This window comes from Heloderma suspectum, chromosome 4, assembly GCF_057233095.1.
Source record: "Heloderma suspectum isolate Gila_16-S chromosome 4, 16-S_ref, whole genome shotgun sequence".
NCBI classification, from domain to species: domain Eukaryota; kingdom Metazoa; phylum Chordata; class Lepidosauria; order Squamata; family Helodermatidae; genus Heloderma; species Heloderma suspectum.
Window position 1 is genome coordinate 117,226,735 of NC_139461.1, and position 23,223 is coordinate 117,249,957.

The window sequence follows — 23,223 nt, forward strand, 5'->3', positions numbered from 1 at the left end:
TTTGATCTCTAGTTCCTCTGCCTCTTCGAAACCCAGCTTGTACTTCCGGTAGTTCTCGGTTCGCATACTGCTGAAGCCTAGTATCCTAGCTTGTAGGATTTTGAGCATCACCTTGCTGGCATGTGAAATGAGTGCAATTGTGCGGTAGTTTGAACACTCTTTGGCGTTGCCCTTCTTTGGAATTGGAATGTAAACTGACCTTTTCCAGTCTTGCGGCCGTTGTTGAGTGTTCCAAATTTCTTGGCATATTGAGTGCAGCACTTTAACAGCATCATCTTTTAGGATTTTAAATAGCTCAGCTGGAATACTGTCATCTCCACTAGCTTTGTTGTTAGTAATGCTTCCTAAGGCCCACTTGACTTCACTCTCGAGGATGTCCGGCTCAAGTTCAGTGACCGCACTATCCTGGCTATCAGGGACATTAAGATCTTTCCTGTAGAGTTCTTTTGCGTATTCTTTCCACCTCTTCTTAATCTCATCTGCATCTGTTAGGTCCCTGCCTTCTTTGTCCTTTATCATGCCTGTCTTTGCACAAAACGTTCCCTTGAGATCTCCGATTTTCTTGAAGAGATCTCTAGTCTTTCCCATTCTGTTGTTTTCCTCGATTTCTTTGCATTGTTCATTTAAGAAGGCCTTCTTGTCTCTCCTTGCTATTCTCTGGAACTCTGCATTCAGTTGGATATATCTTCCCCTTTCTCCCTTGCTTTTCGCTTCCCTTCTTTCCTCAGCTACTTGTAAAGCCTCATCAGACAGCCACTTGGCTTTCTTGCATTTCTTTTTCTTTGGGACGGATTTTGTTGCTGCCTCCTGAACAATGTTACGGACCTCCGTCCATAGTTCCTCAGGCACCCTGTCTATCAGGTCTAATCCCTGAAATCTATTCCTCACCTCCACTGTATATTCATAAGGGATATGATTTAGGTCATATCTGAATGGTTTAGTGGTTTTCCCTACGTTCTTCAATTTAAGCCGAAATTTTGCAAGAAGCAGCTCATGATCTGAGCCACAGTCAGCTCCAGGTCTTGTTTTTACTGACCGTATAGAGCTTCTCCATCTTTGGCTGCAAAGGACATAATCAATCTGATTTCGATATCGACCATCTGGTGATGTCCATGTGTAGAGTCATCTCTTGTGCTGTTGGAAAAGAGTGTTTGCTATGATCAGCGTGTTCTCTTGGCAAAACTCCATTAGCTTTTGTCCTGCTTCATTTTGTACACCAAGGCCATGCCTGCCTGTTATCCCAGTGATTTCTTGACTTCCTACTTTAGCATTCCAATCCCCTATGATGAAAAGGACATCTTTTTTTGGTGTTAGTTCTAGAAGGTGTTGTAGGTCTTCATAGAACCGATCAACCTCAGCTTCTTCGGCCTCAGTGGTTGGGGCATAGACTTGAATTAGTGTGATGTTGAATGGTTTGCCTTGGATTCGTACTGAGATCATTCTATCTTTTTAAGATTGTACCCCAGTACTGCTTTTCCCACCCTTTTGTTGACTATGAGTGCTACTCCATTTCTTCTAAGGGATTCTTGCCCACAATAGTAGATATGATGGTCACCTGAATTAAATTCGCCCATGCCTGTCCATTTTAGTTCACTGATTCCCAAGATGTCGATGTTCAATCTTGCCGTCTCATGTTTGACCACCTCCAGCTTACCCTGATTCATTGATCTGACATTCCAAGTTCCTAAACAATATTGTTCTTTACAGCATCCGATTTTCTTTTCACCACCAGACACATCCACAGCTGAGTGTCCTTTCGGCTTTGGCCCAGCCGCTTCACTCTTTCTGGCGCTACTTGGAAATACCCTCTGCTCTTCCCCAGTAGTATATTGGACACCTTCCGACCTGAGGGGCTCATCTTCCGGCGTCATCTCTTTTAGCCTTGTGATACGTTCCATGGGGTTTTCTTGGCAGGAATACTGGAGTGGGTTGCCATTTCCTTCTCCAGTGGACCACATTTTGTCAGAACTCTCTGCCATGACCTGTCCGTCTTGGGTGGCCCTGCACGGCATAGCTTATGGTTTCACTGAGTTACGCAAGCCCCTTCGCCACAACAAGGCAGTGATCCATGAAGGGGACTTCGAAAGTAGTTCCATATAAATCAATAGGGCCTACTTTTAAGTATATACATTTACAGTGTGAGGCATACTGACTTTGATGGGGCTTGTTTCTGTTCCAAGTAGATGTGCATCTTATGCAGAACTCGTTGAGAGGCAATACAGAAATGGTAGTACGTGTTTGTGCAAGAGTGGGAACATTGGTTGGACTTGAGTGGAATCCCCTACTTATAGGAATCAGCAACTGGGAAACAGTACCAAATCTAAGGAGGAATATGGTGGTTGCTCCAAAAGCAGGAAGGGATGTAGAAAAGGTGATATCTATGGCTGTGGGTCTTGTTGCCATTTACTGGGGGGGGGGGGAGTTGGCCCATCTTCTTCCATTTCCTTGCAGAAGTTGCCCTCTTGTAGTAAAGCTAATTGCTGGCCCCAGTTATACTGCCTGCTCAAGAGTTCAGTAACAATTGCACAAGCAGGCCATTAGGGGATGCTGTATACTGCAACCTAACAGAAAATAAACCTTCCCTGCTGCAGCCCATTCTTTAATTGTGGAACTGGTTTATCTGTCAGGAAGGGGTAGGTAGAATATAGTATCTTCTATATCCCACCTACCCCTAGCCTGAGGCAGATAACATACAACACCTTTATTTTTGTCTTGCGAGAGTGTAGAGAGGCCCACCTGGTCATTTGAAGAGAGCAGTGGAGAATGGGTACTTGGCTACTCTAAATTAGGAAGTATATTCTGCCCCCACGCCCCCCACAACTTTTCAGTTGTACTTTGCTCCCCTGGTGACCCCAGTTTTAGCAAGATTTTTTCACTGATAGCCTTGCCCATTTGCTTTGCCCCATGCAACCAGCTACTATAGGGGTGTGCTCAAGAGCCTACTGCAGTTGTACAGCCACCCTGTGGAGGGGGCGAGGGGACTGCACCCACCAGCCCCGCTCCCAACACCTCCGTGTGTACCGTTTCAGGCCATGGGTTGTGATGATCCTTGGGTTGCAGGCTATGCGATGGATTCGATTTGGAAGAGGGATCAGGTTAGCTCAAGAAGCAAGACAAAAAGAGATCAGTGCCACGAAAAGCTCCAGGAGGTGCTGGGGCTAGAAGCTAGACAGGGTTGTCTGTATGTTGCCCAAACAAGGATCAGAGGGGAGCAAGACTGAAGTTTAAATAGCAGCATTGCTGGAGTTAGGCTGGTTGGCCCCACATGCATGCTGACTGAGGTTTTGTATCTTAAAGGGGCCTGCCCTGTTCTAGCAAGCTCAGGCTGTGATGAGGTGGGAGTGGCTGTGGCATGTTAGTTTCCTAATGGCTTGAGTCTTCAGAGTCTGAGGACAGTAAGGCAATCTCCTCTGGATGCAGGGAAGCTGGCTCCTGGGCTCTTTCTGGACAACTGTGTCCTGTGGAAGTGGAAGCCTCATGACATGTTTCCATAGCTGTGTCTTCTCCCTAAAGCATCAACTCTGGAGCCTCTTGCTCTGAGGACAAGGGGTCGGAATCTTCTGAGGACAAGGGTACAGGGTCCTGGTCTGTGACAGTGTACCTACCACATTTTGACATCCACGTATTAAGTGGAATGTCAGCAGGTGCTTATACAGCTATATGTGTTCAGGCTCTCAACATCAGTAGGAATCCTGAATGATTGGGGGTTCCCACTGGGACAGAAAGCCAACATGTGTACCATTGCTGCCAATGTTCATCCCAACATGCAGATTTTGATGGTGGGACCAGGGAGGTGGTGGACATCATGAGGGGAGCAAGTGCGATTCCACTGCCCACTCCACAGATTGGCTATATGTTTGGAGAGAGCTCTTGTGAACACCCCTTACATGAGCAGCCCTGATTTTCTTTTTTAGTGTCCTAATGTTATAGGAGCTGAGGAAAAGGTCAGGCAACAGATAAAGGATCCTAATGGAAAAAAAGGATCCAGTAGGGCTAGGGATCCTGCTAGAATGAAAGGTTGGAATTAGTGTATTTGTTTAGCTTAGGAAACTGAGGATGCAATCCTATGCATGTTTAGACAGAAAAAGCCCTAAAACTCCCAGCATTCCCCAGCCAGTATGGGGACTAAGGCCAGTCCTAATAGACTTGTCACATCTTTTGCAGATAAATGCATATGGTCTCAACGAAAGCAATCATGTTTTTTCAGTCTGGTAAGTCTTCCTAGTTGTAAACATGCTTGTCCAGCTCTCAGCACTGTTGATCCCTGATCAATCCAACAGATTGGATTGTAGGTCACATGAACTACAGCCTTCAAGATCCAATCCCATTCAGAGTTATTGGAGCTAGTAAGAGCTTATCTCCCATGCCAACTAACAGCTAGGCCTCAGCTGGTAGGGGGAGGATTTTTTTTGAGACTGTGGTGTAGAGGAAATGGTTTTTAAAAAAACTCTCCTCACACACCATGCTCCCGATCCTGAATATGCCTTCCCTCCATTATTTAGTTTAAAAAATATTCATACAAATCCTAGTGATCCATTTCATACCACATGTTGTTTGGCTTTTAGGCATGCCTAGTCTATTGAATTCCAGCATAAGAAAGCATGTTTTTCTATTCACTGTTACCATATGCAACTGCCTTGAGATTTATTTTTTAATAGCTATTACCTATGGAAAGAATTTGCAAAAATGTTATAAGACATGTACTATTTTTATCCGGGGGTGGGGGTGGGGCTTGGGTAAGGGGGAAACACTTCCTTTTCATTTTTGTAAATTATAACGCTGCACCTTACCTTTCAATTTGGCTCTCCAAGTTAGAACTCAGATAACTGAGTACAGCACATAGACTCCTTAATGGGAACGTACTGCTGTTAATTACATTTGCCACATTCCCTGAATACATATTTTGTAATAACACGAGATAAGAGTAATTCTTCCCTTCTTTTCTCTCCCAGCCTTTTAGCATGTGTCAACTCATGAGCTCTTCACGCTGTGCCTACAGAACATCAGACAAATCCACTCAAAATCCCCACTGAGCAATTTCTGTCAGCCAAAAAATTGCATCTAAAATACATGACTGAATTCAAAAGACTGTATATAAATCCAAATCAAAAGCCATTTTCTGTCATACCATTTTCAAGAGGTGTCAACAAACCATGCCAAGAGCTGCTGCATACCCATATGTGATATTTGCCTTGTCTGAACTGCATTTAATAAAGAGTAATTATAGCTATAAAATATGGCTAAGAGTTAGGACTGTGACATGACTAACAAAGATTTAATCAATTAGACTAATGAGATCTACATAAGTTTGTATATGAATAAAATAGTAGTTCTGAGAGGGTGGGGAAAGGGGTTTACTCTTCCTTTTTATGTGATGCGGGTATGTGTTACTGTATGCTACCTCTAGTATCAGAGGCAGTATGCCTATGTAAACCAGCTACATGAGTGCAACAGTACAGCTGTTGCACTCATGCCCTGCTTGTGGGTTCCTGGTTGACAGCTGGTTGGCCACTGTGTGAACAGAATGCTGGACTAGATGGACCCTTGGTCTGATCCAGCACGGCTCTTCTTATGTTCTTAGGCTTGTCTTAGAAGAGGCATTTCCTATACTGTCAACTGCAGTTTTTGTAAGTGATTAATATAAGAACTTACAAAAACCGCAGGTGGCACAGAGGTTTTAAAAATACCTCCCTAATGAATCAGGGGTGAGGGAAGGAACCTGGGGTGGCCATAGGATACATTATATTGCAACCAGCCTGGTCTCCTCCTGCTCCTGGAAACACCCCCTTTTCGCCACCTCCTCCCAGAGTTTGCAGCCGCCCTGTCTCCTCCCCTCCTGCCCCTGGGAACACCCCCCTTTTCGCCATCTCCGTGCTTCACTTTCCAAGCATGGAGAGGTAGCTGGTATGGTTCTCTCTGTGCCAGCTAGGAGGGGGAGGGGGTGGGGAGCAGTTTCCTGGCTCTGAGCTTGGAGCCAGGAAACCAAACTATCCTATGTCCTCCAGATGCTGTCCAGGGGTCATAGGATCTCTCCCTCCATTTAATTTAAGGCTGATATAATTCTCCCTGCAAATGCCTCTAACTCAGAGGTGCAGAACCTCAGACTCAGGTACCATATTCAGCCCTCCAGCATGCTCGATGGCCATGCTCCCTTCCCCTGGCCCTATCCCCTTTCCCACAACCACTGATCATTTAGTGTTTTCCTGGCTTATGTGCAGTTCCCCCACTGCACTCTAAAAGGTTGAAATGCCTCTCCTAAGGCTTAGTTACAGCCGGTAAGAGCTTTAAATTAAGAAAAGCTGATATTTTTGATATTTCAGCGCCACCCCTTTTGCCTTTGCCCCGCCCACCACTGGAATGTGGCCCCCGAGATCTTCTCCGAAATGGAATTCGGCTCTTGTGGTGAAAGCAGTTTGACATTCCTGCCCTATAAAAAAAGAAATACCTACTACATAGAAATCACATCCTGGTTTATTTTCCTGGTTTGCTAACGATTAAGTCAGAGTTTCACAGTTCGGATGTAACGGGGGAAACTCTAGTGTAATACAAGCCAGGATCTTTGCAGCAAAACCAGTATGTGACAGGAGGAAGGGAGGGGTGAGCTCTAATGCTGCTTTAAGATGCCTCAAACCAAAGGTTTGCAGAAGTAGAAAAAAGTAGGGGAAAAAACCCTAACCGGAGAAAAGCTCTAAAACAGCTCAGTGAGGACTGAGCATGCTCAGTGGACACAGAACACTGACTGCCTGTTGGGGTGAAAAAGAAAAACAAGGTTGGAGGGGGAAAGGAATAGAGTGTCCTGGAAAAGGGCATGGCAGCATTCCACACCCACCATTTCTTTGTACAGTAGGTCCCACATGTTACTAGAATTACTCTGTTTGGTCTGTAAAGGGCTTTTCCTCTGTGAGCTTTTCTGGAAAGCAGCTCCTTAGAAGGGAAAATGACAAGACCCACCCGCTTTAAAGCTCTTCTCTCCTGTTCCTGTCTTATTACCCTTGATATCTGCTCAGAGGAGGGATTCCACTCACCCACAAGCTTTTTTTTCTTTTTAGCAAGCTTCCCTTTGCTGCCCACTGGGGTTGCTCTTCCTCTCCCTGGAGTTGGTACTAACAACAGCAACAGAAGAGGAGATGATTGCTTCTGCCCTGGGCTCTTGGAAACTGGACTCGGATGTCCCTGGATTAGAGACCGGGAGAGGTCAGACCATTCATTCATTCATTCATTCATTGCATTTATATCCTCTTTCAAGGAACCCAAGGCAGCTTACATTCTCCTCCTCCTCTCCATTTTATTCTCACAACAACAACCCTGTGAGGTAGGTTGGGCTGAGAGTCTGTGACTGGCCCAAAGTCACCCAGCGAGCTGCCATGGCCAAGTGGGGATTAGAACCTGGATCTCCTGGCTCCCAGTCCAACACTCTCACCACTACACCACACTGGCTGTTTTGCTCTGTGACTGATGCCAGAACAGCAGAGAGGAGAGCTTTCCTACACTCACCTTGAACCGCTTCATGGCTCGGTGGAAGAGAGATCTCTCCCGGTCCCACCCTCAAGCCTCCTCCTGTCTTCCCTATCGTAATTTTTGCTATTTAAAAAATCTCTTTGTACGTAATAGAGCAGGATTGCACTCATAAGAATTAAAGTTAGGAAAATTAATTCAAGATGTGGTCCCTCCCTTGGGGAACTGGCAGGGGGTGAAAGGCATTGCATTGCAATACCATGCAAGGTTTAAGGGGGTGGGGTTCCTTTGGAAAAATGTGCTTTTGGGGGAGGGGCAATCCTAAATGGAGTATGTGGGGACACTCGTGAGGCAATGGCAAAGAGGTGAATTTTTCTCCGCATTTCTCATGAGGATGGGCATTGTGAGGTTTTAATGGGAATGCAATGCTCTATTTAGTGCTGTGTCAGTCCTCAGCCATAACGCCAGTTCCAGCTGACTGAAGAACAGCAATGCCTTAGCGATACTAGAGGGATCTAATATGGAAGTGTCCCTGGCCTGGAATGTTATTATTGGCGTTATGATCAACAGTGGAAGCAGACTTGATGAGAAGATAAAATTTGCTCTGTAGGTTTAGCATAGAGTGGAATTTAGTCCCCATAATTGCTGTTTTAGTTCTAGAATGATCTGCATGCAGCATGTCTGTTTCCAAACATAGGAACAGGGATCAGACACTCGTGCAATGAACTACACCTTTTCTCCCTCCAGGTATGTAGCAAGAATATTGTGTGTGATCAGCCCATACACCAACACAATGGGAATGGGAGCTTGATGTTGCTTGTTGCAGAAAGTTGTTAAGCATGTATTTCTCCTTTCCTCCCTTAAAATGTATTTGAAAATATATGTCACAGTGGGAAAGCTCTTGTAGTGAAATCTACATGCAGATAAGCTTCTGTCTAGTGCCATCCAGAACATTTCAACAAAGATGCTGAAAGGAAAATTGTGGGAATAAGGGGGCATTTCAAGGCCTCATCTATCACTAGTGCAAGTCAGTATGTTTACATACACATTGCAGACTCTCTTACAGCAGTGTGTGGAAGAGCATGAGGACTTGTGAGACTGAGCTTAAACTGTATTGGCCGGTGCATATGCAGGGGGCCAGGTTGTTGTACTCAGCCCCAGGCACTATCTCCTTGCATCATTTTTAAAAATGAAACATTGGTCACAGGACTAGGGTGATGCAGGAGAAGCTGCAGCTGTCTCTTTTAAAGAGACAGGCAAGTTCTCTGGATTTGGATATAGCAATTCTACAGGAAACTGTATCCAGGAAAAATCTGAGATATCCATACAGAGGGCCCATAGCTCAGTGATAGAACACATTCTTGGCATGCAGAAAATCCCAGGTTCAGTACCTGCAATCTCCACTTTAAAAAGGATCAGGTAGCAGGTGATAGGGAAAACCTCTGCCTGAGACCTTGGAGAGCTACTGCCAATCAGAGTAGACACTTCTGAGCTAGATGGACAAAGTCTGATCTAGTATTAGGCAGCTTCCTGTGTTGTCAGTGGATGTGGTCTTTCTGGAGGAAACAAACAGTATTATAAATTCCCACTCTTAAAACATATGAAATAAGCCATGCCTTCCTGAATGTCTCTATAAAAAGTACCTAATGCTATTCACTCATGTTCACTGGTATGCTGCTGTACAGTGAGAGGGGAGGAAAGCATCAAGCACCAATATGCTGCTTTTATTAGTGGTTAGTGGATAGTAATGCATCAGCTGAATCAGTTGAGAAGGAGATGGCCAGCAGAGGGCAACGTGATTAATCTTATTAGCATTCTTGCTCCTGCAGGATACTGAAATGGAAGGGCTTGCTTATTACAGCTAGCAACAGGCAACCCAGCACTGGCATAAAATTCTTCCCTGGGACTCATCTGTAGCATACTGAAGATGTGGATTATCTTCATGTTTCAGCAGATTTCAGTGGAACAATATGTGCATTTTACACTCCTCATATGCACGGACAGTATTAGTAGCTTTTATTCCATATCCTATTATGAAATAAATACCGCTTTCTCTGTTCTGTTCTCGCAATCACCAACACAAAGTACACACAGCAGGTAATGTACAGCTGCCTCAAATTCATTTTATACCCTTCTATTCACATCAGGTTCAAAAGGGAAAAAAAAGTATACAAAGCACATGCACAATTTTGTGTGAATCCATGTTCTTTATTCCAGGGTTGTGTCCTTCATTCAAGATTGATGCATCTGTAGTGTTCTCACAGCCACTAAGGAAGACTGAGCACTTTACTCTTGAAATCCCTGATGGGAAAGTGGGGAGGATGTCTACTTCATCAGATCAGGCAAGTGGAATAGGCATGGTCTGTAATCATACAAACTAACCTAAAGCTTTACATATATCCAGAGTGGCCCAGTAGTAACCATGGAGGTGGGGTTAGTTATTATGCTGCTCAGGTAATGTAAACTGGGTCATAGCCTTAGGTTATGTGCAGTCCATTCTTAGGCATGTTTACCACTGACTGCAGTGGGGCTTACTCTCCACCAAGTGTGCATAGCATTGCTATCTTAGTGTGAGTGACTTTTGTGAGCTGTAAACCAGCCTAGCAAAAGGTTATGCTGGGGTTGCTTATATAGTGTGAATTTAGGAGGCATGAAGCAACCATCCTAAAAGATTGCTTATGGAAGGGTGGAAGATTATGGGCACAGCCACCCATCATCCCAGCTGCTATCTTGCTGCATTTTGGTCCAGGACTCCACAGATCCACTCACCAAGTTGCCAGTGGTAATAACCCCTCCTCCGTTCCTCCTCCAAATAATCACAAATGGCAGATAAAGTAGAGAAGGTCAGTCTTGCCTTGCAGTGGCTTTGTAGAAGCAGCACACTGCTTCTGCCTTTTGCAAAAGGCCCATGAAAGGTGGAACAAGATGCAACCCTTCCCCAAGTCTTCTGAATATGCAGGGTGGGAAATCTCTTGACTCTCATCTTCCATCACACTTCCGCAAAGGAAAGAAGTGGCATAAGCCCCTCCTGCTACTCTGCCATTCCGCACTCTCTCCACAAATAAAGGCCAAGGAGAGGAGGAAGAGGGAGCCAGGAGTCAAGCGCAGCTACTGCTGCCTCTCTTGGCTGCTTGATACTCCACCCAACAAACATGGCAGAACAATAATTAGCTACAAATAAACAGGTTTTGGAAAGATTAATTGTAGAGGCAGTTCAGAACTTTTAGTTATTAAAGTAATAACTGAGGAAAACACGCATGTCCCCACATACTAGAGAATTTTTTTTAAGTTCAAGAATTTTCAGCAAACCAATTTAAACATTCAGTAAACAACCCACTTTTTGGTTCATAAAATCATTAGTGTAGTTTCAGTCATTTTTATCAAAGGAATATATTATATACATAGTCTGTCAAGAGCTTTCAGAGATTCCCATCAGGGCGTTGGGTTCTTTGTATGGCCAGCACCAATTCAGCTCAGTAAAAGACAATTGCAGCCTCCAGGAAATCTAAAGCTGTGCTTGCATGAGCATAAATCTACAAGTTGGTTTTATACCAGTTGCATGTTATTGTACAGAGTTATCCTCTTCCATCTGTGCTATGCTGGAGGTGGCTGTATATATGCCAATGTGCAACAGATCTGTGCAACCCGCACCACTATCAGGAATGGTGCTGAAGCTAGATCACATTTTTTATTCAGGTTATGCCCATGTGTGCTTCCTCAACTGGCTTTCACAACCATGTCCGTCCTGCATGTCTTGAGGAAAAGTGCTGGTTAGCACTCACAAGCTGTTTTCACACCAATAATGAGAATTTGATTTATGGTGGCTCACACAAAGTGCAAAGTTTACAATCTCTGCTTAAACTATTTTAATTCAGAATCAGAAGCTGTGCAGCAAATGAAATATTGAGTGGTGTATCTGTTCTAGAAGCAAACACACCATGCTCTGGTTAAGCAAACCTTTTTCCTCCAGAGCCAAGCTCAACCAAAACCAGTTCTGTAAGCTTGCAGAAGAAGTCAGCTGAGTATAGCACTGATTGGCTGGAGCCTGTACCGACATGAGCGCACTTAAACCCACCTGAAGCAATTTCACAATCCCCTTTAAAAAATCCTTTTGCTTTTAAAGAACAAGGTGACTAATGAACATTTAAATCAATTAATGCACATGTGGTGTTATTCAAAGCCAGAAAAAAGGCAGAAAGCCCACCCAAAGCATCTGACTAACAATGGAATCACCGGTATGTTTGTTTGTCTTTTGCATAGCAAATGTGACGAAGCTGGACGCACCCCTGTGGGAGAAAAACACAACTGGTGTTTTCATGTTACTGGTGTACATGGCCTGAGTCTACTGTTCTAGCAACATGAAAACTGGTGGACTAGAGTCTTTAGCAGCATGTACAAGATGCTGAGGAGCTCAGTCCCCTGCATTTGGGGCATTTGCAATGACAGCATTGCATCTTGTGCTGGAATCCCCAGGTATTCAGCTTGTTGCTGGAAGACTGTGAGAAACATACCACATAGCACCAAAACCTTCAACAGTATCCTGTTTGCTTCCATAGCAGAAGATCGCCAAGAAGAACAAAGGTCCCACTTCTGTCAGTCACAACAATCTGACATTTCATCAACAAAGAGAAGTTTTTTTGCTCTTCAATGCTATCCAGGTGCTGTCCTCCAGGCCACATTCGGTGACTGGTAGTGTTCTTTTGACTGAATGCCAGAAACCAGCAAGCAGTCATTCATTTCAATCAGTGCAACATTTGCTTTAGAAACTGCCCTTGCTTTCCCTCCTCTTGTATAGGCTGTGAGGCCTCATTATAATGATGTTTCCTGTTCTGATTCTCTTCTTGGACAATAGGCCCAGAAGTCCTCTTGTAGCCCCCCACAGTACTTGGTGGTCCTTCATGGTCCATGCTGTGATAGGAATCAATTTCAGCGCATTTTTCCTTAAACTGGTGAGTGTTGCCTGCAAATGTCTCACAGCGGTTCAGGTTTTCCTCTTGCACTGGGCTACCCAGGCTGTCGTCACTTGATCCAGGAGACATGGACCCCTCTTGGGAGTTCTGACTGACATAGACAACAATGATTTCACCTTTAAAATTCATGACTTGTCCACTTGAAATGAATGTAGAGTTTCCATTTCCAGTCACATTTCCTAGAGGGTGTCAGAGCAGGGAAAGAGACAGGGAAAAACACACATTTATAATTAATATACATGCACTGTATGAAATCTGCACTGTGGGGAGCTTAAAAAGCAGCATAACAGGGTAGCGCTCAGTCAGTCAAGCTGCAAAGGAAATAAGTGATAGGTGCAAAAGGAGAATTTGGTACCACAAGCCGACACAATTAGAGCTCAGATACTCTTTTCATAAGGGAATACTGCATTCCTGGAAAGCCTCTAATTCAGATGGTGTGAGCATAGTTTTGCTTCTGACACATCTATGGTAACAGCAGCCTTCCCCAACATGGCACCCTCCAAATGTGTTATGCTACAATTCCCATCATCCCCAGCTATCATAGTCAATGATCATGCTCACTGCTGAAACTTGTAATGCAACACTACAAGGGAACCAGGTTGGGGAAGCCTGGGTAACAGCCTTGGCAAGTGGCGGTGAAGGTGTAGCTTGAACTGCACTGGGACAAGCAATGTCTTGTACAGCTGTAGCCAAATGGATCCAGTGCCAATGTAACACTGCCTAACCCCCCAATAAGGGTTAGGATACAAGGATTAACTTGTTAGCTTGCATGTTTCTCCGCCTCCCCTCCCTTTTGGAAGGGTTAGTGTTATTTGTGCACCAAGCTTAAGACTAACTAGGGTTCATTCAAACTCCAGTTTTCAAATCTGGTTCTAGCCATTATCATGCTAGAAGACTCTGCTTTGCAGCTAACCAGGATCAGCATTAAGAGTGGGGCACACATGCTTGTTCTGGTCAGTTGGGAAAATGGAATTGTGGAGGAGGAAAGCTTGAGCCCACAGGGCACTCCTGTATTGTCAAGGGATCAGGTAGTGTTACATCTGCCAGAGAAACTCTGATCAAGAAATAGTTCCTGCTCCATGATGAAAATGTATATTTGCTCTAGCTATAGCCAAGAAGCGACCCTTTTCCCAATCCATAATCCCATGGGTAATATCTGTGCCCTGAAAGAACCAGTTCTTTGAGCCAGTTCAAGGGAAGAGCTGACTTTTTCGGTCAATACTGAGAACTTTTATGCCACATTTTATGCACTTCAGAGATGGAGTGTTGATCCACAAGACCATGTGTTTAAATGACAGTGATAGAAACAAATTAGCAGAGAGGGGCAGGCCCCCCCAACGTCAGAATCAGAAATAATCCAGAGCAAAAAAGCTGACCTAGGGTGTGTTTCCACGCTATCGGCTTCACTTTGTTTGCAACTTTGGTGCGATGTTTCCCCAATCGCATCTTCTCCTTTTCCTGTTTCCACGGTCCTTAAAGACCTGGCTTATCATCACTGTAGCCTGGGTCTCTGTGTTGTTTCCACTGAGCTCTAACTGAATTATTTTCTTGATGGCTGGGTGGAGTCTGGGTGGAGTCTGGGTTGGGTCTGATTACCTCATCAGTGTTCCCCCCTCCCTCGCCCCATTCTGCTCCGCTCCAGTTTCCTGCTCTGGACAGTCTCTTCCATGCCTTCTGAGCCCTTTTGTTTTTTCCTTTAAGCAAAGTTGTGTGTGGAGCATCCCCATCCCTAGCGTCCCCCCCCCCCCGCAATCACTTCACAGAGACACCTTCTTCATTAGACCTGGCTTGCTCCCCCTCCCCCCCGGCGCTGTTGTTGCTCTTCTCCCTTATTCTGGCTTCCCAATGATCCTGCAAGGTGGGCTAGGAGAAGAGATAGTGGCTGGCTTCCCAATCAAAGGCATTTTTAATACCCATTGAAATCCTAACTGTCCAGCCTTTCTCCTGCGTGGCTGAGAAGGGAGACTTCCCCATCACCTGGGAGGAAAAAAGCCCATCAAACTGATGAGCAAAAGGGAGAAGAAGCAGTCAGTGAAGTCAATGGGAGGGGGAAGTTCCAAGTAAATGCATTGAAGGGGATGGGAGACCTTAAGACTGCTACTCTAAGTAGACTTACATTGCACTCCTATGCATGCCTACTCAGAAGCAAGCCACACAGATTTCAATGGCACTTACTCCCAGGAAAGCCTTAGAGCCAATGAGTTTACTCAGAAGTAACACCCCCTAGCACATGCCCACACAAAGCAGGACAAAGCGCTAAAGGGGAAATAAACACACAGGGAGGAAATGGCGAAGAGAGCCAGTGGATGATAGACTAGTCGTGCATCTCTTCATCTCTGCCTCCCTCGCCCCCTTCTGCTCCGTTCCAGCCCTTTTGTTTTTCCTTTAAAGTGAGTTTTAAAGAGCAATTTCACTTTAACAAAGGAGCGAAAAAGCAAAGTCATTTCCCTGCCGCCACCTTGACTGGGAACTTCATAGGGATACCCAGGGTGGGCAGACACTGCACTTGTATGCCTGACTGCTCCCTCCAGTATCATCTCCCCCTCTCCTTCACAAGCTGCTTCCATTGAGGTCACAGGCAGGTGAGCCACGCACCCACAAGGGCGGGGCTACACGCCCCATGGGCAGGACTATGAAACCGAACCCAGTGTGGTTGTGGAAACAGGTCAGTAATGGAGCCGAAGCAAGCAGGAAAAATTGGACTTTAACCAGTCTCAGAAGAAGCAGTTTTTCCACGATAAAATGCAGGGCTGGTGCTGAATGGCCACGACATCATGGAAACAGAGACTTCACTGTGCAGCCAGGTTGGAGTAAATCGCTGGTAGAAACACAGCCCGAGGTTCCAAATAAAGTTCAGACTGGGTCCCAAGGCAATTCATGAACTGCCAAGTGTTTCCTAGGCATTCATGCCCAATAATGACATCATCACTACTTGATAAGGTCTAGAGGCTTTAGGCTGCAGCAACCTTTGCTTTGTTTTCTTACTAGAGGAATGGGGGAGTTATAACGGCTGCAGGCCTCTGCAAATCATGTTCATGCACAGTGCACCCCAGGAAGCTGAGGATCATGGGAGCTATAGTTCTCACGTAGACCAACTTTTACAGCCGCATCAAACATATATGGCAATGTCCAAGGCAACATCCTAGCTGAAGCCTTCATAAAGTGGCCATGTGTCCTCTTTTACAGAGGACTGTCCTCTATTTAAAAGACTACCAGAGGACTGTCCTCTCTTTTGAAGGTGTTCTCTATTTGAAGGACTGTCCAGTCCAAGTCCAGTATAAAGATAAAGAACTATCAGAAGGAAGAACTTGACGTTGCCCATCAACAGCACCTGGACAGCAGACTGAGCAAGGTACACAGACAACCTTGTCACAGTCTTTCACACTATGGCGAGATGTACTGAATTTCTATTTAAATTATAATAATCATTTCTAAATTTGCATCTATCTATATAAATTAGCATATGCAAATTTGATACAAATTAGCAACCCCTTTTGTCCTCTTTTTTGGGAGATGTATTTCATCTTTTTCGTTGACTTACAAGTGGCCACCCTAAGCTTTCATGTCACAAATAGGACCCTTCTGACTGTTCCTCACCAACCTTTGGTAAATAACATGGAATGCTGGAAGAACAATCTAGATTAAGTTTGGACCAGACATGGACTCCAGACTGTGGCATCTGATCAGAAATTAAACCATGGATAATTTGGAGTTCATGGATAATTGAAATTAATCAGAAACTAATCAAGGATAATCAGAAATTAAACTATGGATAATTTGGAAACCATGGAGTTCAGAGTTTGCCAGAATCTCTAACAATTAGGGTCTGAGGTTGAACAATAAAGGATGTGAAGAGGAAGAAGTGATACTAGGGAGTTATGCATCGAATGGAGGAAATCCTTAACGCTGCAGTGCAACCTCTTAAGGTACTGGGATTTAGATAGGATCAGGGACAGGGTGCAAACTATTTTGGTTCTTATAGCTCATTTTGTATATTTAATATATTGCATAATGGGGCAACTGTCAATGTTCATAAAGTAATTATGTACCAAACTATTATTTTTCAAGTGGTCACATACAGTAAAGAAGATACTGTTTTAAAAAAGTAACTGTGACTAATGTTTTCATCCGCTCAGTTGTAAATCTCCATTTGTAATTGGAGTTTGGCTGGTAAAAGAATTTGCTTTTGATTCCTCCACCATCACCACAACATTTGGCTGGCCAGCTAGCTAGCTGGATTGGAGATTGCCAGAAAATGGAGGTTTCTTTGCTGGGTGGAGAGAAACCACTGGCACCAGCATATGACCACGCTGGGTCTAGACCATTTCCAGAATCTCAGTGAAAATAAAAAAGTTCCTGGCTCATTCATCTGATCCTTCAAAGTAACTGCAAAATTAATAAGTAGGGGCAAACCTTACTATCAAGCAATATGAAACAACAGGTTCAGGTGGCTTCTCCCAGCAGGGGCTCCATTTTTCTACCTCCAGCTAGCTAGCTTGCTTGCTTGCTTGCTTATTTATTTATTAAATTTATTAATCGCCTATCTGGCCAGCCACCCAGCCACTCTAGGCGATGTACAAAGCATACAACAAAACAGTCTAAAACAATAAAATTCTACAATAAATTTTTTTTCTAAAATACCCTAACCCACCCCAAATGCCTGCCTGAACAACCACGTTTTTAATGCATGGCGGAAGCTCATTAAAGAGGGGGCATGGCGCAGTTCCCTAGGGAGGGAGTTCCACAGAGTGGGGGCCACCACAGAAAAGGCCCTCTCCCTCGTCTCCACCAGTCTAGCTGTCCTGGCTGATGGGACAGAGAGAAGGCCATCCGAGGCTGATCTTGTTAAGCGGCCTGTCTGGTGTTGCTGGAGGCGCCTTAAGATAGGCTGGGCTGGAACCATATAGGGTTTTAAAGGTCAAAACCAACATCTTGTACACACAGCTTCTACTTCCATATCACATTTTTTAAAAACTGAGCAGGTGACAGGTACCACTTTGATGTTTCACTGTGGATTTGAAGATATGGTGGTTCCATATGGACCTATGGCCACTTGGAGAACAGCCTTCAGTGTGGTGGCCCCCTTTCTTTGGAACTCCCTGCCCCTGGAGGTCAGGCAGATGCCAACGTCGTGCTGCTTTTGGCGCCTCCTGAAAACAGCTCTTTTCCAGGAAGCATTCCTTAACTAACTAGCCATGGTTTTTATTGGCATTCTGTTTTTAAAAGAACTATTTTAGTAATGGTGTTTTCATTCTTTTTACTTTTTTACTTCTTACATTCACTGCTCTGGAATCTGTTTTAGATATAGAGCAGTATACAAATGCTGTAGATAAATAAATATGGACCTAGGGGGACTTAATTCAAATTGGGATGTTACTTTCCAATTCTCACTTGGCCGACAAAAATGCCAAGATTGGCCCTGGGTCCATCCTGCATAAAAAGATGATAATCTCTTTGCTCAATCAGACCAAATATCTCTCTAACCTGGCACATGTCTCCCTAGAGAGTTTAGTCTTATGCCCCAGGGAAGTTCATGATGGAAATGGCCATCCTCTGTTATATGTCCCTCTACATCTGATTTTACAGATAGCCAGATGGAAATGTTGATGCTTGATGGTTCACACCCATCCCCAACAATGGCATGACAATAACAGGACCTCTGGATGTAGGGGGCTTACCTGACGCTGCTGGAGGATCTGAAGTGCTGGAGTTTGACTCGGACGTTCTTTTTCCATTCTGGGCTTTTGTGTCATTTCCATCAGATGGGTCACTTCTGGCATGGGTGCTGCTTCCTGAATCACTCTGATCCACAGAGGGAGAGTGCAAGCCAAAGTTGCCCAGTGTAGAAGGTCCGCTTTCTTTGAAAGAATCCTGGGCACTTCCAGGTCTGCTGAGGAACTCTCTACAAGATGCTCTACAGGCAGTGCAAACATTTTTCTCCTCTGGCATTAAGACGGAGACACCCACGTCTTGGCTGTCAACATCCCTCGTGTTGCTACAGGCAGACTGATGGCAAGAATTCTGCAGGGATTTGTGGGGGGAAGCATGACTGGGGTCCATTCCACAGGAAGGGTCTGAGCAACAGCAGTTTGCTAGTTCCACCAAACCTTCTATCCCTGTGAAGCACTGACTTAAGCTATCATTCTCCCCCACTTCCAGTGGCTCTGAGAAAGGTGACACAGGTTTGCTTTCAGACTGACTCAGTAAAGGTAAATAATGGGGGCCATGGGGCATTCTGTCCATATATTCATCTTCCATGGGAATCTGCCTGAAGTGGTCATCTTCAGACACAGTTGAGAGAGACAAGGTTAGGAAATCCTCTCCTGATCCATAGTGTATTGTATCAGGGCCAGCTTTCCCAGTCAGGATGTGCCCATGTGGGCAACATAAGTCCTCCGCAAAGGAATATTCATCAAGGTCCAGCAAATATGTCCCTTCCAAAAGCCGAAGACCAGCAGAACTTGCCACATTTGCATTTACAAATGTGTCACAAGGGGAATCCTGAAAAGAAACAAAGCACTTAAAAAATAGGAAGCACAACACCATTTTGTCAATGAAATGCTAAACATTTTCAAGTCTTGCTAAGCTGGCTTAGTGTAGTGGCCAAGAGTGAGAGCTGTGATCTGAGAACATAAGAGTCCTGGTGGATCACACCAAAGGTGTATTTGGTCCAGATGCCTCCAGGAAGCTCATAGCCAAGACATGAAGGCAATATGCCTCTTCTGCTGTTGCTCTCCAGCATCTGGTTGCTCCACTGTATACTGTCAACATGGAGATTCCATCCAGCCAAACTTACTAAGAGCCATCGATAGACCTGTCCTCCATGAATTTGTCTAATCCCCTTTTAAAGCCATCTATGATTCCACTATGCAAACATAGATACATACATTACATGCATTTTTCGGAACAGATAAGCTTTAGCCCTCCAGACGCTTACTTCCAGTGGCTACAGGAGTCTGCTTGAGGGCTCTTAAGTGTCCACAAACCAGCGTATTAAAAATGAACAACAGTACTGTAAGTACAGCATGCTTGAAAAGAAGTGACTATATTTATATAAGAACTTAAATAGATACTGCATGATCATGGGGAAGGAAAAGAATTCCTATGCAGAACAGATCACACAGGTCTTTGTTCAGTTTTAAAGCAACTTGGGCTGTTAGTCAAGGAAAGCCAATGAAGAATTTTGAATATATATATATACACACACACACACACAGAACCTATTAAGGCAAAATCCCATGGATTTCAACACGCTGCAGAGATGTTACTCAGAACAAAATTTTGATTCTCCACAGCTTCATGCCAGGATATCTTTTGTGGTTCTTCGTTCCTTGCAATCTCACTGTTCCCTCTTGCCCTTCCTTATGTGGTATGGCAGCTACTGAATAGCTATCAACTAATCTATGACCTTATTTCACCACTTAAAGTTCTCCAGCTGCCAAGGAAATCAAAAGAAAAAGACTAGGAAAAGCATTGAACAGTATGGAAATTTGTTCAGCCTTAGACTTCACCTTTGTCCCTTTTAGTTGCTTGCATATTTCATGAGCCCAATACTGTAAATCGTCTGGAGGGAAAAATAAAGATAGGAATCAATTAGGTTTTGGCAGACCAAAACGACTTATTAACGAATCACGACTTATTCATTATCATAGTGGCCACACAGGAGCCATTTCCCCATAGTTTCTTCCCACAAGATTTGGATATCAGACTCCTGGGTGGCTAGATGATGATTGGATGGTAAGGAACTCTATCATTGGCCCACCACATGGTTTCTTGATACAAACATTGCTTGAACAGTGTGGGAAGACACCTTGGGATAGCACTTCCGACACTGCTGATGGCAATATATAAATCACTCCTAAATACTCTCAAACCCATGTACTTCAGCCTCAACTGATTAATAGATTACAGACATAATCTGATTTTGTGTCCAGTTAAGCCCACTGACCACAACCTATCACACAATTAAATGCCCTTAAGGCAACTGATTTCAGTGGACTTGCACTCTTAATTGTGGCCAATGCACTTCACAGGAATCACTAGACATAAAACATTACCAGGCAGGAGACACCATAGTTAATTCCCTAAACTGAGCTGCATTTGCCTATTTTTAAATCTACTTTTCTCAAAAAGTTTACATTTTGTGCAAAGACTTGAGTCAAAATACTGATTACAAGGGTTTTTGCTTGCTCTATAAATGGAAGATGTGTCTATTTGGACCATCAATGCCTAAAATAGAACATTCCACATCAACTGGGGCTTTGTTCCATCTCATGTGCCATCAGGCTATGACTGACCTATTAATGATCTAGCCACGTGCGTCTGATTGGTTGGTTAGTCTGTTGCAAGAGAGATCACATGAATTGCCAAAGGAACAATTATGTATAGCACTGGGAAGATTGAAAAGAACAAAAAAAAATCCATTATGGCTCCATTGAAAGAAACTGTGTTTCCATGAGTTATGTGCTTTACAGGGAAAAAAAGAAATGGTGCAAATGAAGACATCTTCTGAGGATCAAGTAAAAATTTGAAATATACTACAGCAGTACCAAATACTTGCTTCATATATCTGTTTATGGAGTTCCCTCAAGGGCTGTCATCAGGGCCACCTCTACCATTAGGCAGAGTGAGGCAGTCGCCTCAAGCAGCAGATGCTGGGAGGAGAGATCTGTGCGCCACATGGCCTGCCCTGCACCCCCTAAACTAGACTGCTACCTTCAGGTGCAGTGGTGGACACTACCACATCATCAGTGTTGAAGAAAGATTCAACTGCCAGTCCAGTTGGCTTTTGTACATGGAATGGAATGAGGGCACCATCTTGTTCTTTGCCTCAGGAAGCAAAATATCTTGGGCCAGTCCTGGCTGCCACGTGTGGATTTAATTATTAGACTGAAGGTTTTGCAAAGGAACGTAGAAAGCAGCCCAATACTGAGTCAGACTATTGGTCTATCTAAGCCAGTACTGTTACCACTGAAACAGCGACTCTTCAGGGTTGCAGGCAGGATTCTTCCCTAGCTCTGCCTGAGGATGTCAGGAACTGAACCTGGGACCTTCTGCATGCAAAGCAGGGGCGCTACCACTGAGCTTCAGCCCTTCTCCTATCTCTCAGAGAGCTGCACTACAAATATAAATGGTAAAATATCTGTAAGTGGGTCTCAGACACTCAGGCAGGTGTAGAGAGAAGGAATCCAGACCAGAGATTCCACTATGATCTGACCAAAATATCTTAAGAGTTTGATTTGCAGTAGAACCTATTATTGTTTTCCACTCCATCCAAAGGAGTCTTCCTGAAGAGCAGTACAAATTTACAGGGCTGGCCACAAAACCACTTAAACCAGTCTGACATGCTTTTAAGTTGACTCACAGCCTCACCCTCATCACAACCCGGTAAAGTCAAAGTGCTTGGATTTAAGTCTATTTTGTTCAACTGAAGTTAGTGGAATTAAATTACAGTATTTCAACTTAAGTGGGTGACTTCCCACATCAGAGTGGGATCAATGGGTGAGTTCCACAGAGACAGCAGTCCTGATTCAGCAACTTCTTACAAGTGCGGAGTCCCAGGCCGCATCTACATGGCACCGATTTCGTTGTTTGCCCAGTAGGAACTGTGCAGTAAGTGCTGCGAATTAACAACTGTGGTGGTACATGGGAGGGGTAAAGTGGGCATCCCAAGCTGGGAAGAGCAGAGAGCGCAGAGCTGGGGAGGAGGGTGCGCGACTAGCATGTAGTAGCATGCTTGCGAGTAGACGTTCATAACAATGAACAAATGTTCATAACATAGAACATACACATTTCTGAGGCGGGCAGGCAAGCAGGCAGCCACTGCGTCTGGAGATTGAGCAGGCGCTGAGGGCATGAAGTGCTTCTGAGTACATGTTTATGAAAGTCATCCGCCTTGGCACCCACCCTCTCTCAACTTCGCAGCTTCGAATCAACTGGCATCCACCGTTTCTCAGCTGTATTCCTTTGTAGCTGCACGCCTCCACTCTCAAGCTTGGCTACTTAAAGTGAGAGGCAGTGACGTGGAACTGAAGCCAATGAATTACTTCCCAGTAGACATGTTTGCCCCTCTGCTCTCCCCCCGCCCCAGGCTACTTTCCCTTCCACCAATCAGCCCGGCTTCCACCAGCCCGCTTTTTCATGCCTCTGTAACTGCAGAGCTGAGGAGGAGGAGGGGAGTCACTAATGATGCTGTGATTTCAATCGGGACAGACGCTCAACCCCCCTCAGTGAACCTGAAGCAAGTGAAAACTTCACAGCAAATGGACTCTGAGAACACCTGGATTTTCCATGAAATCCATGGAGAAAACTCCATGGAAACCATGATTGGGCTGTGTGAAGCGGGGACTACGTCATCTGTTGCAAAGAGCTTCCCTTCGAAGTGGCACCAGGACGAATGGCTCAAGTAGATGGGGCCCCAGTCATTTCAATAGAAGATCTGCATGCACAAAGGAATTCACATGCAGTTGTGTGTATAAACACATTTTGCATCATGAGTTTGCCAAAGAAATAGCTTGTGGGAGGTATTCCATGTGTGAGTATTTTAAGAAGGGATTCAGCCCTTAACTTCAGATCAAGAGTGTATATTTGTGAAAACTGCAACTTATTTGCTAAAATAACTTGGTTTATGTTTATGTGGTGTTATTACATGATGTATTAAGTTATGTTGTTTCTAATGGCTATTAGTCAAATATAATAAAATGGTCTGACTCTGACTATTTGCTAAAATGCAGGACCTGAAAATTTTATTTATTTAAAATTATTTTTAGGCTGCCCTTATGGGTGGAACCCTAAAGCA

At 44.4% G+C, this 23,223-nt stretch overlaps 1 protein-coding gene and 1 long non-coding RNA gene across 4 annotated transcripts in view; one reads left to right on the plus strand and one right to left on the minus strand.

Annotated features, from left to right (window-relative positions):
• The first annotated feature begins 946 nt into the window (after positions 1 to 946).
• Positions 947 to 23,157, plus strand: LOC146347357 (uncharacterized). Its single transcript, XR_014790272.1, has 2 exons — positions 947 to 4,211; positions 4,953 to 23,157. It is a non-coding gene; the product is annotated as an uncharacterized LOC146347357 (long non-coding RNA).
• The window catches only part of TNFRSF11A (TNF receptor superfamily member 11a), a 45,054-nt gene continuing 31,285 nt past the window's right edge, over positions 9,455 to 23,223 (minus strand). For all 3 annotated transcript variants that reach the window (XM_084850519.1, XM_084850517.1, XM_084850518.1), the window contains 3 exons: positions 19,937 to 19,989; positions 18,104 to 18,926; positions 9,455 to 12,604 (listed from right to left, as the gene is read on the minus strand). In XM_084850519.1, coding sequence (XP_084706645.1) covers positions 12,198 to 12,604; positions 18,104 to 18,926; positions 19,937 to 19,989 — 1,283 coding nt within the window. In that variant the 3' untranslated portion in view covers positions 9,455 to 12,197. The remainder of the gene's footprint in view (positions 12,605 to 18,103; positions 18,927 to 19,936; positions 19,990 to 23,223) is intronic.